The sequence below is a fragment of the Lepidochelys kempii genome, chromosome 6 (genome assembly GCF_965140265.1).
Source record: "Lepidochelys kempii isolate rLepKem1 chromosome 6, rLepKem1.hap2, whole genome shotgun sequence".
Classification (NCBI taxonomy): Eukaryota; Metazoa; Chordata; order Testudines; family Cheloniidae; genus Lepidochelys; species Lepidochelys kempii.
In genome coordinates this window covers 61,390,579-61,406,412 of record NC_133261.1, presented here as the reverse complement: position 1 = coordinate 61,406,412, position 15,834 = coordinate 61,390,579, and the positions used below count along the sequence as shown (strand labels likewise).

General features: G+C 47.1%; 1 protein-coding gene across 5 annotated transcripts in view; it reads right to left on the bottom strand.

Moving 5' to 3' along the window:
* Positions 1–15,834, bottom strand: part of CSTPP1 (centriolar satellite-associated tubulin polyglutamylase complex regulator 1) — a 145,964-nt gene that overhangs the window by 15,487 nt on the left and 114,643 nt on the right. For all 5 annotated transcript variants that reach the window (XM_073348271.1, XM_073348274.1, XM_073348273.1 and 2 more), the window contains one exon: positions 3,406–3,490. In XM_073348271.1, the coding sequence (XP_073204372.1) occupies positions 3,406–3,490 (85 nt within the window). The remainder of the gene's footprint in view (positions 1–3,405; positions 3,491–15,834) is intronic.

The window sequence follows — 15,834 nt, the reverse complement described above, 5'->3', positions numbered from 1 at the left end:
TCCGAGCCTGAGTCAAGCTGGGATCCAGGGTTCAAGCCCTGTTGCTTTGCAGTGTAAATGTGTTTCCACTGGACTCGTTCCCTGGGAGTCCACCTAAAGTATATCACAATCAACTTTCTTTGTCCTCTGGACAGTCAAGTTTGGTGGACAGTCAAGTTTTCCCATACTGCACCACAAAAAAAAGGGCTAGAGCAGCCACATTTTGGAAGGGCTCTAAGAAGTCTAAGGTATGGGTGGTTGGGACTCAGGCCCGCATAATGCAGTGTAGATGCTGGAGCCCCAGGTTGGGACCCAGGGTTCAACAATTCCTAATCTGGGGTTCAAATGAATGTAGATCCTCAAGTCCTAAGTTAACAAACCCCAGGGTCTGCTAACTTGAGTTCTGATAACCCTGGGTTTAAATTGCAGGGTAGACAAACCAAGCTTCCCTAAGGCAGAGAGGGCTTGGGTCTCGTGGGGTTAGGTTTGCTTTCTGCTGTTAAGACCTTAAAATAAATAGAGCATCCTTAAAATATAAAAAAACAAAATGGAGAAACTTTTTTTTTTTAAATTAAGCATAGGATCTGGTGTCTCTCTTTTGAGAAGGCAAGTGTGGGCTCAGATTCTGTCCCTGGCTCATGATCTCAAACAAGAAAATCCCTCTTCTTCACACCTTTCTCCAAGTCAAAGACTCTGCAAACTAGACAACTCCTCTGAAGACAAAACCCTTTAACTTGCCAGTGGCTAATGCCCTGCTGAGCGCCAGTGCATCCAAGGTATCTGATGAAGGTATATAGCCACTAGTCTGGTTCTTTTGCACTGCACCTTGAACAGAGGAACTGTGTTCCTTGTGCTTTGATGCCAATAAACTGTATTGTCGTTGCCTCTGTTCTTCTGCCCTGACCTCTTTCCCTTCCAATGTTTGTTATCAGTGCATAGCAACAGCTCCTGGAAGAGCAGAGCATGCAGTGTCATGAGATCATCTCAGCCATGCAGCTATGAGGTTACCACAAGGATGTTCTCTGACTAACGGTGCCTATGATTTCACAGTCCCCAGCTTTAACAATGAATGCTGTTACTGCCACCACCACTGCTTTATTCACTCCTCTTCTCAAAGCAAAGCAATCACAGAGCTGTCGGAGTGTGCAGACTGAATGGGGGCAATCTCATAGGTCTGTCTGTGACACCCACACCCTGCATGGAATCAGTCAAATGGGATAGGAGAAATAACTCCCTGAAATTTGTATGCAGTGTAATTGTAGAAGTGTCGGTCCCAAGATATTAGAGAGCAGATAGGTGAGGTAATATCTTTTATTAGACCAACTTCTGTTGGTGAGAGAGACAAGCTTATTTAGCTGTGACACTCTGAATTAGTTTCCCAGACCTGAAGAAGAGCCCCATGTAAGCTCAAAAGCTTGTCTCTCTCACCAGGAGAAGTCGGTCCAATAAAAGGTATTGCCTCACCCACCTTGTCCCACTGAAATTTATCTTTTTAAACCGTAGACGCTAAAGGGGAGAGTGGGTAGAGCGACATAACTAGAGGGGAATTCAGACAGAGACCAAAAAAAGGGATGCGGATGTGGAGGAAAGAGGAAGTTGGTTTTAGACTTAAAACAAGGTTTATTACCCTCACTTAACTAGATTAGCGTGTAACAACAAAATAATATTAATGTGAGTGTGTAGTTCTCTAGCCAGGCAGGAAGTGAGGTCGTCCCCACCTGAGCCTAGGTGCCTCAGACAGAGATCTCATTTCTCTTGCACACCTGTTCCCAAACCCCAGTCTGTCTGTCTCTAAGACATACATGCAACAGTGCAGTTGTGGGAAGCCTGCCCCTGAATGGGGCCTCTAGTTTACAACAGCCTTGCGGATTAAATTTCTTTTAGCAAACATCATAACATGTGTAGACACACTGAAATCTCACTTTTATGCCCTGTCCCAAATCCCTGCTCAGCTCAGCTGGAATCTGTGGAATACAGGCCCATGCACAGGGCAGTGCTTTTGCACCTCCATGAAAGGCAGCAGCAGCAGCAATGTCCTTGCTCTATGGTTAGTGCTCCATCATGGTCTAATGCTGAAGGTCAGGGACTTACATTCAGGGGAGCCAGAAAAACCAGGATTCCTCACCAATGAGCTAGAGGGAGCAGTGCTGCTCTACTTCTAGTTTTAACTGGACCTAACACAGCATTAACTGCACTTCAATTGCGACAGCAGCACCTGGGAGCCAGGGAGGCACTCAAAAGAGCCCAGCGGTGTGGAAATATTGGCAGATGGGAATACACATCTCTTGGTTGCTCGCTCTCACTCTCTCTCTCTCTCTCTTTTTTTATATATATATATATTTTTCATGGGAATATGATGCTGGTAAAAGGCACTAGATGACTCGTAGAGATTGCACCCCTCTTCATCCACAGACCAGAAACAAAACAGGCAGCAGCCAATGTCCTGCCAGTGTACCTATGCTCTGACCTGGAAGGGCTGGGAAGAGAGTTCAGTCTCCCTGACCTCTCTCTGTTACAACCAGCAAAGAGACCATTTATTCTTTGACCTTACTGTTGACATGTAGATATGCTCACTGGGATCTGGACTGACACGCCCACCCCATTTCACTTAGAAAGGCCATCTTTGCCATCAGATGGTTAATAAACCAACAATTTGGGCTGGATTGGAACCAGTGACTGAGAGGTGGAGGGCTCCATATCATGTTACCAATGTCCTGAGCAATCTCCCCTCTTCAAATCTTGTGTAGGATATGAAAATAAATTGTTTTAAAACAGATTGGCTAACTAACATGTTTCTAACTAACATGATTTTAAACACTATTGCAGAAAGGGTTTAGTATAATGTGTAGCTGGCTGTGATCAACCTTAGAAGGGATAGAAACACATTTTAAAAGATGTTAAATGCCATCTACAATAATGTTTAAAGTTGTGTTAGTTAAAATGTGTTAGCTACCACTGCTTTATACACAACTTGTTTTCTGAGTGTAGACAAAGCCAGAGACAGCAATGTTGATATGTTAGCATCACGCTGGTATTTCATTCCCAGCATATTATAACAACAGACCACTTCTTATTTGCTAAGGAAAGCCCCCCTTCTCAATCGCAAATCTTGGTGCCTCTCTGCCCTAAAAGCATTTCGGCCTTATCTCTAAGGGTAAGTCTACACTGTAGCTGAAGGTGTAATTTCCATCTTGGGCAGATGTACACGCGCTAGCTTAGATACAGCAAGTGTGCTAAAAATAGCAGTGTAGCTGTGGTGGCACGGGCTATCACGTATACTTCTGGTTGAGCTGGAAATTATACCTCCAGCTGCAGTGTAGACATACTCTAAATGTCCTTTCTCACATTTTAACCCTTTCAGCGCCAGGGACTAAAGCCATTGTAGGGCTGATCTACCTAACGAGAAAGAAATGGATGAAGACCCACCTTGCTGCCTTCTGAGTAAGTTCCACTGGGAAGTCAGGGCAGAGCAGCTGCAGCAGACAGTGGTACTCCTTCGCTGTAAGCAAATCTGCAGCAGAAACAGACAGGAGAGCATCAGAATCTTTTCTGAGGTTGTTCCTTCCCCTCCCTCCCTGCCCAGGCAATATGTCTGCTCTTATTCTCTTCAGGAATCAGGATTGGTAAGAGTAGCAGCCGTGTTAGTCTGTATCCGCAAAAAGAAAAGGAGTACTTCTGGCACCTTAGAGACTAACAAATTTATTTGAGCATAAGCTTTCGTGAGCTACAGCTCAATTCATCGGATGCATGACATGGTAAGATTGGTAAGGCTGGTATTAAGGACAAAAGAACTGCCATTATTTTTGTAGAGATGCCTTTTAGATGGAGATTCCAGCAAAGCAGGCAGTCAGGAAGAGGCATGGCAAAAGGAGAGAGCTATGGAAGTGAATCCAGCAGACAGAACTGGTAATTCAGGGTGAAAAGGGGTAATAAAGCAGGGGAAGCTCAAGTGTCAATTCAAGTTCATTTAACTTGAGTATAACTAGCTGGAAAAGAGAACCATTTCAAAGCTGCTTAAATTTGCTGAAATTCACTGGCATGGCAACATTCACCACAACATGCCTGAAAACCATCCACAGAACGTCTGGCAGCAGTAGGGAGGGCTATGGAGTATAAACCCACAGACATTATTATTTTGGCATCCAATAATGCAGCTGGATAGCTTCTTTTGGAATAGCATGTACAAATCCGGTCACTGTATTATAGGACACACAGAGCAAAGATCCAAAATATACAAGAAGGGCAACCAAATGATTCATGTTTTAGGGAGCTGCTTTGAGACACACTGGTCAAAAATGGCCTTTGTGGTTCAGCAGAAGGAGATTGAGAGAGGTGAATCTCAAGGAGGTTTATAGGATCCCAAGGGAATGGAAAAACAGTGATGTCAAAAAGCTCTACATGATTGTATGTTCACAGTCCAAAAGGCTGTGGACTAAAGTTAAGGAGGGGACTAGCTGAACAACAGCAATTTTACAGTATTTCTACTTACAGAAGTATGCAAAGCATGGAAGAAAGAGCCAGTGGTAGAATTAGAGCCAAGCTAGCAGTCAGGAAGGGAATCCAAAGGGCAAAGGCATGAGCACTGTAGTACAGGGCTTGGGCTCTTTTACCACCGTTAGCTGTTAGCCCTCTGTAGCCCACAAAACTTTTGATCCAAATATTCAGCCGATGCATTTTCTAATAAATGGCCTCTCCCTTATCCCTTATGATGGCCCCAAGCTCCCTCATCAAAGGCTCCGGAAAGCCTGACAGCCTCACAAGAGCAAGAGAGACAAAGGAGAAATTCTACCGATTCACTGGACATCAAAGAGGAAGATGTGGTTTCACTGCAGGGCCTCAGGCAGCTAAATGGGTGTTTTCCTATATTCAAGAATAACTAAAGACACATTGCTGGGGGACTCTCAACAAAATCAGATTCCAACCTTTTCCCTTAGCTCCCCCTTACTGGGGGTGGGGGTTTGTCCTAACAGATCTCCCATTTTTCTTCTCAATTTAAGAATCTCTTTCTTGCTGAGAAAGGCTGGCTGATGACCTGGGTCTTGGATATGTGGGTAAAGGCGCTCCAGGCTTTTCAGGAACGGCACCGTCATGGGATGGGTGAAGACTGACCTGCCTTGAAATGGAGGGTGGAACGCCGAAATGACCACAAGGTGCACCTTGACTGAAGACAGCAATAGGCCCTGGAGCTTAAGGTGCAGCAAATAGTCCAGGACTGTCTTGCAGCGGGGCCTCTTCCACACAGATGTGAAGATCCGAGGCCCAACACATGAACCACTTCGACTTTGCCACATAGGTAGCTCTGGTGGAGCGTTTCCTGCTGCCCAGCAGGACCTGCTAGACATCAGCAGAAGACCGTCATTCATCCCCACTTAGCCACGCAGCAGCCAGGCTCTCAAGTGCAGCACCGCCAGGTTCGGGTGGAGGAGATTGCCATGGTTCTGGGAGAGCAGATCCAGCCGAAGAGGCAGCTGCAGGGGGGTGGCTGCTGACAGACTCAGCAGCGTACCGAACCAGTGTTCATGAGGCCATGCTGGGGCTACAAGGATGACAGTTGCTTTGTCTTGCTTCACCTTTAGCAGGACCTTGTAGATCAATGGCACCATTGGGAAGGTGTACATCTGCGCTCCCGACCATGGAATCAGGAAGGCATCCGACAGGGAGCCCTTGTCCCTGCCCTGCAGAGAGCAGAACCTATGGCACTCCTGTTCTGCCTGCACGCAAACAGGTCCACCTGGGGAGTCCACCCCCTGTGGAAGATTAGGCTGACCGTTTCCAGATGGAGCGACCATTTGTGGCGAGACGAAAAGGTCCTGCTGAGCAATCCACAAGGACGTTCTTGATTCAGGGCAGGTGGGCAGCCACCAAATGGATGGCATGCCACACACAAAAGTCCCAGAGGCTGAGCTCTTCCTGACAAAGGGCTGAAGACCTGGTGCCGCCCTACCTGCTGATGTAATACATTGTGGCGGTATTGTCTGTCAGGACCTGCACCACCTTGCCTTTCAGGTGGAGCAAGAAAGCCTGGCAGGCCAGGCGAACTGCTTTGAGCTCCCTGACATTGATATGAAGGGCTAGGTCATGTTGTAGCCAGCGGCCCTGGGTGTTGAGCTCACCCAAGTGGGCTCCCCAGCCCTGATCTGATGCATCTGTTGCTTGTCTTTTTCGATAGCTGCAGAGATGACCAACGAGCCCGGGGGAGGGTGGATATAGAGATACACAAACCCTTTGGCCGGGACATAGTATTTTTTCTCTGCCTTCTTGGAAGTGGGAGGGATGGACGAGGGGTTTTACCATAGAGCCTTTGGCGATCTTTAAGACCCCTTCATGGACTGGCAAAGCAGGCAGGGGTGGAAGCTGAAAGGACATTAAACAACAAGTCCGTCTGCTCGGCTATTTCCTTCACTTCCAAGCCCAGATTTTCTGTCACTCTTCTGAGCAGAGCCTGATTCTCCTTCAAGTCATCTGCTGGGCTAGGTCTTGAAGGACCTGCAACCGCCTCGTCCGGGGACAACGAGGATGACTGAGTTACCGGAGGGGGTTCCGGGCCTTTGTCCACCACTGGGGAGGGAGGTTTAGGGGTAAGAACTGCTTCCTCTGCCCCAGCCTCTGAGTGATCTGCACGCACCGAGCCCAGTGCCGTTGATGCCACCAGCACTGCCAGTGCCTCCTGCTGTTGCTCTGAGGTAGCGGCCAATGATCGCTGGGAAGGGAGCATTCCCCATGAACCCCAATAAGGCCACTGGGTTAGCCACTGGGTTTGATGCCTCAGCTGCGCCATCGCAGTTGACATGGTGTCAGGCCCTAATCATGCCAGGGGACCTGGGCAAGGAGCTAAACCGTCCCTCCATGCTGGAGGAGTCCCCTTCCAGTGACCACAGAAGAGCCGTCGATGCCTGGGTGTGCCTGCTAATGGTTGCTGTTGGAGACCGGTGATTGGAGCAGGATGACTGGTGTCAGTACCGAGGCGAATGGTAGCAGCACCTGGGAGACCGCAGTCTGGATGGGGATCGTTCCCATGTGGCAAGCGATGGGGATCTTCGATAGGAAGCCAGCTGGTAATATGGAGACCGATGTCGATCATTAGGTGAACCATGCCTGGGTGGCAGTGACTGAGATCGCGGTGCTGGTGACTGGGGGTGAGCTCCAGAGGATCTGGGCTGTAGATCCGGGGTTTTGGGTACCTGGGGTGGGGAGCGCTGTCTCATCTCAGAGGATCGTTGGCGATCCACTATTTCCCCAGGTGTCACGGCGGCTGGCTTGCCCTCTGGGGGAGCCTTTGCCGCATACTGCTGCTCCTGCTGCGTTGACGGTGCCGGTGGAGGCCTCTGCTCTCTCTGCACCGGGGAGGCCTGGGCAGGTGCCGGTGCTGGCAGGAGCTTGTGTCCCTTACCAATCCCTTGAGTCAGTGATGGACCTTTCAAGGGGCTCAGAGCCCCAACAGGAGAGGCATGCACTCGTGGCTCCGGAGTGGCCAGGCGGCCCAAACTAGCTTGCTGACCCGAAGATCTAGAGCCTTTTTGCCTGGTGCCAAAGAGCTGTGCTTCCACGCCTTCTTCTTAGGCACCAGAGCTGTTGATTGGTGCCGGGCAGATTCTGGTGCCGGGGGTGTGCTACACACCAATGCCAAGGTGCTCGCTGATTCTTGGCAGGAGAGCTCGGATACCGGGTGAAGGGCCGACTCCATTAGAAGGGCTCGGAGTCGGATATCCCGCTCCTTCTGAGTTCGTGGCCGAAAGTTTTTACAAATATGGCACTTGTCTCAAGTGCTTGGGAGAATCGCATGTCAAAGAGAACTGCGTTGGGAATTGCTAACAGGCATAGGCCTATTACAGTCTGTTCAGGGCTTGAACCCAGGGGACTGGGACATGCCCCGCCTGGGGCAAAGTCCTACTGGGGTCTCTAACTACTAACTACAACTATAAGTAACTATCAAGAACAATTAAAACTATGTACAAAGCCCTAAGGCTGAACGGCTCTTAATAAGGAGAGAAAATTGCTAACCATTTGCAAGGCAAGGGAGAGAGGTGCTCAGACTAACCACCACGGGTGGTAAGAAGGAACTGAGAGGGCATAGGCTGGCAGCGCCTGATATACCGCGGCATGAGCACGGCATTTCACTGCCAACCCTAGAGATACTGCTAAGGCAAAAGTCTCCGATGACCGCGCATGTGGGCACATGCACACCTAGAATGGAATCGACATGAGCAAACACGGGAAGAAGATCTAGTTCATTCTCCTTCCTCAGTGACCAAGCCAGGAATGGTTTCTAGAGACTATTCTTCTGGGCTTGGTCCAGTCTAGTTTTAAATGACTCTAGCAAAGGAGTTCCCACCACATCTCTGGAAAGACCATTTCACAATCTAAACAGATTGCACTATCTGGAAGCTTTACCTAATATTCAACCTGAATTTCTTTTGCTTAGTTTCAAATTCCTCTCATTTACACCGTCTTATACCACTCTACATATTTTCTTTTGCCCTCTGGTGTTCCTCCCTTTCACATATTATTATAACTCCATCCTCTATCTATACACAACTTAGGTTAGCCAAGCTATTAGCTCTTTTAAGCTCTCATCCTAAATCTCTCTTTCTGGCCCCCCAATCATTTCTGTTGCCTTTTTCTGAATTCTGTTCAGTTTTTGGTACTCAGGTGCCAGAAGAGGAACACAGTATTTAAGATCTGTTCACAGCAGACATGAACATAGACATAGAGAGGATCGCCTGCCAACCTTGGATAGGATACTTATCCCCAGGCAGGCCAAAAATCTCCACTGGGGTATCAGAGCAAAGTATCCCCATTCTGTAAGTTCTATATTTTTTTACCAATTTTTTCTCAACAGTTCAAGGAATGATGGCAGCAGCAGGTTTCCTGCACAGCAGAGGAAGCTGAAATTGTCTACAGCATCAATGATCCCCAGCTGAGGCGGCCTGAGACACTGACTGAGCACTACTTACGCCTCAAGTGAACCCTCTAACTTGCAGGAGTGAATCTTCTACTGATTTTTAATAAACTCATAATTTCTGCCCCTTTTTCTCCCTAAAGCCTGATGCTGAGTGACAACAGTTTCATCATTTCTGCATCAGGAAACCATCAAGAACAAAGCATAGCAATTGTGAATCTTTGCTCAGAAGAACTCTGGGAACATGCTGGCAAAGAAACTGACCTAGAAGAGATCAGGGCCATTCTTAGAGACACCTATTCCCAATGCGAAGAAATTATATTGTTTCAGTCTAGGAGCAAGTGGTTCATCTAGGTCAGGGCTGCATGCAATGAAGAGTGCAGAGAAGCTCAGGTGCCTGAGAAGCCAAAAGACTGAATTCCCTCTGTTGCGAGACGAGGGAGTACTGCAAACCCAGTGATCAAAATGGGGACCAGTCTGAGCAGCCCCTTTTGGAATGCAATGACGCTCAGCACTGTACATCTTAGGGGACTGACTAATATAGCATATCCGTTTCACTGACTTAGATGGATATCCACTACACAGGAAAGGAATCACCACAAGCCTTAAGAGGTGTCTCCAGTTTGCTGTGATGACTGTTTTCCTAGTCACTGTAATGGGGCCACTGAGTACCATGCAGAAAAATGACACTAGCCCATGCACCCATCCTGTCTGCCAAGAGCCATTCAGAATAAACAAGGGCAGTTTTGGTCCATGACCACATTGCTCCTTCCTGTCTCCAGGGCACAAAGGCTCAAATCCAGGCCACAGCTGAGTAAATAGTCTTCATTGTTGTGCTATGAGGAAAGAGAGAGAAGATGGAAGGAAGGTACCAGTCAGAATGAATAAAAACTGGAATCCCCAAGGGCCACTTTTGGTTGGTACCACAAATTACTGTATCTAAAATTCCAGTAACAAACAAACTACATCACGGTCTTCAGTCCTGACCCCATAAACCAGGGGAGTCAGACATATGCAGTCTACCATATCCCCAAAACTGATATGGCCTCTGAAATCCCAGATACCCAGAGAGAGAACAAGAGATACTGAACTTTGTGTACTAACCATATTTAGTTACAATGGAACACAATAACATTCCAGGGCTGCAGAACCAGGGGGAGCAAAGGGGCGGGCCAGTGATCCCACAATGGAAATATTGTGGGGCTCTGGCCTCGTGTAAACCTGCGCATACCCAAGGCGGTGGGGGAGGAGATGAAAGCATGGATTGAGAAGCACTGCATGCTGGGAGAGTTTCTGCAGGCCAACTTTCTGTAGGAAATCAGCGTTGTTAACCCCAGACACTCAAAAGTCCATGTATCAAGCTCCAAAAAAATCATGAGATTGGCTTAAAGATAATGAGATATTAAAATAATAATTTAGGGTTTTTTCTTTGCCTTCTGAACCTTTAGGGTGCACTTAAGTCATGTTTTCAGCTTTATTCACAACCATGAATGCTAGAAACTTTGCTTTTTAAATGAAAGTTGAGATATTCTTGTAATCAGCTGCCTCCAGAACCTAGGGCTTCAAGAAAAGCATCAATATAATGATGCATTAATGAGAGATGGTAACACTGGCAACTCCACGTGACACATTTGGCCTGTGGGCTACTCTCTGGACACATCTGGTTCATAGGAAGGCTGTAGCATGGCCTCCCCAGCCCTCTGTAACTTTACAAATAAACAACAATATGAAAACCAAAAATTCTATGAGATTTCATGCCTTAAACTTAAAAAGCAAAACATATTTGTGTTTTTAAAAAAAGCTTTAATTTGAAAAAAGGTTAATATTAATTCCCACCCCCCAGCGCTTTATTATTTATAAAGCTTTGTGTTGAAACGTTTTATGAGCTATTAGATGACAGAACTGTTTCTGTTAGATGTGGGTTTTTTTCAAATAAGAGTTCTGAAGAAAATAAAATCATACAAGTGTTCCTTTCTGGACTAATCTGCTTTTTCCACTGACAAGAACAGTTATAAAATAAATAGAAACCAGGGCCAGAATGTGCATTTGTCTTATTTTAAAAATTGATCTTCCTCCTTTTCCAAACAAACAAAAACAGTGACAGCAGCTCACACAGTTATTCCCACCATTGAGACTGAAACTAAAAAATGAAGAATAAACATCCACAGTTCTGCCTGAAAGTGTGGATGTGTGTGTGTGTGTCAGCGTATATAAACACATGGGTCCACTCTGAACTTGATGCTCACGCATAACTCCCACAGTGACTGGAAAGTAGACCTAAGAATCTAGAGAAATGAGAAGGAAAATTGAAAAAGGGGGAGTCAAAGAGATCCCCAACTCTGGCTACATTGAGTTATGGTTGATGGAAAAACATTAGCAGTCCAACACTCTTCTGCAGTATTTCCAGAGCTGAGAAAGGAGTCTCTGCGCAGAACTTCGTGATGTCATGCAAGCAGCCCTGCTGCAAGCCACAGAACAAAACAATTCCAAGTTGCTGCTGGCAGTCGCGCAGCAGCTGAACACGGTGGAGCACTGTTTTTGGTCCCAGGAAACAAGCACTGACTAGTGGGATCGCACCATTATGCAGCTGTGGGATGACAAGCAGTAGCTGCAGAATTTTCGAATGCAGAAGGTCACTTTCCAGAAACTTTATGCAGAGCTTTCTCCGGCCCTGAAGCACAGCAACATTAAAAAGAGACCTACTTTGACAGTGGAGAAGTGAGTGGCAATCGCTCTGTGGAAGCTTGCAATGCCAGACTGCTACTGGTCAGTGAGGAATCAATTTGGAGTTGGTAAATCCACTGTGGGAGCTGTTGTGATCCAAGTGTTGAGGGCCATTAATTGACTTCTGCTAAGAAGGGCACTGACTCTGGGCAATGTGCAGGATATAGTGGATGATTTTGCCACAATGGGTTCCCTATCTGTGGGGGGGAGGGGAAGAAATAGATGGCATGTATATCTCTATCTTGGCACCAGACCACCTACCCAAAGACTACATAAACCATCAGGGATAATTTTCAATGGTATTGTAACTGGTGGATCACAGGGAGTGTTTCACCAACATCCACGTGGGATGGTCAGGAAAGATGCATGATGTGCATGCACGTCTGTAGGAACACAGGTCTGTTCAGAGAACTGCAAGCAGGGACTTTCTTTCCAGATCGCAAAATAACCATTGAAGATGTTGAAATGCCAATAGTGACCCTGGGAGACCCAGCCTACCCCTTGCTCCCATGGCTCATGAAGCTGTACACTGGCCACCCAACAGCAGTAAGGAGTGGTTCAACAATAGGCTGAGCAAGTGCAAAATGGTGGTGGAGTGTGCCTTTGGACATTTAAAGGGTCACTGGCACAGTTTGCTTACTAGGTTAGACCTCAGTGAAAGCAATATCCCCATTGTTATCGCTGGATACTGTGTGTCCCATAATATCGGTAAGGCAAAGGGAGACAAGTTTCCGCGGGGGTGGGGCATGGAGACGGATAGGTTGTCAGCTAATTTTGAGCAGCCAGATACCAGGGCAATAAGAAGAGCCCAGCAAGGAACTCTGCGTCTCTGGGAGGCTTTGAAAACCCATTTCAGTAATGAGCATCAGCAATGTGTGCTGGTTATCTGCATTGTGCCTTTCTATACCATCCTCTCGGTTGCATTAATTTCCCTGAATAACCGCCCCCCCCCAAAGTCCTCATGATTGGATTAAATTCTCGAAACATTGACTTTTATTGAACAAACATAAAGAAACTGAAAGAACAGGAAAATAATTTAACCTTGTGCAAACAGTGTGATAAAATTGGGAGGGGGGAAACCAAGTCAGCTTGTCTGTGAAAGCACAGAAGTCTTACCCATCAAAGGTTTCCAAATGGCCACCTTTTGTTCTTAGTACCCACTCCCGGTGTTGAGTGGAAGGGATACTGAACTCCGCCACCGCAACCCCTGCCTCCTGGAACATTTGAGGGGAGGGAGATTGGGAATAGGGCGATGTTTGCAGGCAATCCTGCAGGGACTGCAGAGGGAATCTAGCCTCAAGCTGCTTTTCTTGCAGCTCAACCAGATGCCTCAACATGTCTGACTGGTCCTTCATAATCCGCAGCATCTCATCCTGCGTGGCATGCTCATGCTCCTGGGATGCTCTCCTGTTCTCTATGTCCATGTCCACTTTTTCAGACAATGAAATCCTCCAGGGTCTTTGCTCCATGTCAGCTGTACCAGAGGTGTTCATTATCTCGCTGAACATGTCGTATCACATTCTTTTTTTCCACCTTCTAATCTGCAAAAGCCTCTCTGCCACTGTGGAGGATGTGCTGAAGGCCAAGCTCTCCACTGTAAGGCATGCAAAGCACGAGGCAACCATTGTCAGTGAATACCCTGGTTGCTATTTAAAAAACACTCCCCTTATTTCACTCAAGTGCAAGACAGAACATATTCAGAATCCCTAGCTATTCAACAAAACGGTTTGCTGTTCCAGCCATGGTGAGTATGATCCAGTGGCATGGGCGACGGGCCTTGTGCTGCAACTTGTGGGAAACTCATGTCGGGCGCACATATGGGCAGGAAGACAATTCCCCCTCCCCTTGGCAACATGGATGTTGCTTTGAGACCAGGGAGCAGCGTTAAGTCTCCCAAATTAGCTCTGGGGGGAAGGGGAGATGGTATGAGGCCACAAAATAACACAGGAAGCCCCCTCTTGATGCTGCTGATAATAGTTGCCCTGAATCTGAGGTCAACGCCAATCCTTGCCAACCAAACCACAGGCATGTTAGGGACAGCGTGGTTGAGGGACCTGGAAGTCACCATGTATGGTGGATCACATGCTCTATTGTTTGCAGTATGAGCACTTGTAATGAAAACTTCCACTGTCTCCCTAGGTGATCCTACGTGATATCAGTCTCCTGAGGGTAACAGAGGTGGCAAGGGAGCAGATGCTGCAAGTGTCTGGGTACAGACCGGGTCCTTATGTGTACCGCAATGAGGCCAGCAGAGTTAATACTGGAGTGGCATGGGAAAGTGTCCTATTGTGGTGGAATAAATAAGGGAGCCCTCCCCAGACACCTTCTGCAAGAATTGCAGAGTATCTCCATGAAAGTTTCCTAGAGATCGCCATGGAGAATTCCCGGGCCATCCCTGTGCACATAAACAGTCTTTACCATGGGACACCCTCTGCGTAGCTGGAACTGCCATTAGGAAGCAGATACCCCCTGCACCTCACTTTTCCTTCAAATTAAACATCAAATATAAGAGCACGTAACCCCTACAGTTTGATCGGAATTGCATACTCACCAGAGGTGCCTTCCCAGGCATCACACTCGGCCACCATGCTGTCCTGCAACCGGCTCGGCTCCAGGATTAAAAATAGTTCCTGGCTCTCAGGGAGAATGAATCCACTGCTCACTTGTCTCCCACTCTCCTCCGCCTCCTCTTTCTCATCCAGAATGTCCTCCTCATCGTTGCTTGAGGTGGCCCAGGACTCAAACTCCTGGGAGGTATCCACGCTGCATTTGGGGGTAATGGTGGGGTAGCCACCGAGAAATGCATACAGCTCATTGTAGAAGCAAAATGTCTGTGGTGCAGAACCAGAACAACTGTTCGCCTCCCTTGTCTTCTGTTATGCCTACCGAAGTTCTTTGATTTTCACGCAGCACTACTGCATATACCTGCTGTAGCCCTTCTCCCCCATGCACCGTGCAATCTTTTAATTTTAATTTAATCGATGTCTACGTTTCTTTGGCTGGATCAGAGCTATGTCTGCACAGACTCTTCTCCACACAGACCAATAAGTTCCACCACCCGCTGTGTACTCCAGGCTGGACCACCTTTGGGGCATTGAGTTGCCATGATCAGCTGGGATGGCGAGCTCTCCATGCTGATCAAACAGGAAATGGCAATCCAAAAGTTCCCAGGGCTTTAACAGGGGAGAGGCTGTTTCCTGTGTCCTTGGCTGCTGTGCAGCAGAGTTGAAAACCATCTCCAGAGTGGTCACAGCAGAGAATTGTGAGACTCCTCCTGGAGGCTAATTCAGTAGATTTACACAACGCTGCATTTACACTGCCTCTCTATCAACCAATCAACACTGAATTAAGTGCTACGCCTTTTGCGGAGGTGGAGTAATTAAGTCGACATTACAGGCGAGTTAGGTTGGCAGAAGGGATCTGGTAGTGTAGACGCATACATTATTAGGTTGACGTAAGGCATCTTTCATTGACCTAAGTTTGTAGTATAGACCAGGCCTGAGAAGTAGTTCAAAGATCTCCATAGTAACAAGCGGGCTGGGTGCAAGAGCCTAACAGTCATTATGAGCACCTGTGTGATACAACGCCTGAAAACTTAACCCACTAGTCTGGGATATTGCCTTTGACCTAGAGAGCAAACACGCACTTCAAGGGTCTTTAAAGGGCACATTAGACAGAACAACATCTTCCTTTCTAACATGAAGGATGAGTGTGAGTTAAAGTTCACAAAAGCCAGGAAACTGCAAGTTAAAGGTAGAGCCTTCGCATCATCCTGGCTCACCCTGTTGTGTCTAGGTGTCGCATCACAATCTGCAGCACAAATAATATAAGACTGCTGCCTGACAGTACTAGTCACGGACACGGTGCAGTTTTCTGGCTTTGCTAGGATTTTGCATCAGAACTTTAATGTTATTTGTTTACAGTTTTCTGGGGTTTGTTTAATCCTTGTTTCAGAATAATTGCCAGGAATACGCCAATAATAATAGACGCCTGTTTATTCTTAGGTAAACATCAGTTCTAGCCAGGATATGAATGTGAAGGCAGCTCTTTGAAGGCAGCTCCTACACACAGGGTGCTCTTCATCTTTCTCCCATATGCTGAGGTTGCTGGAAATGACCCCTCAAGTTAAATGAACATTTTCCACCAATGGATAAGCAACACATCCAAACTATCCAAGTATCCTAATTTTCCAGTGACGTGGTTTTGCCAGTCCAACAGTCAGAAGATCTGGA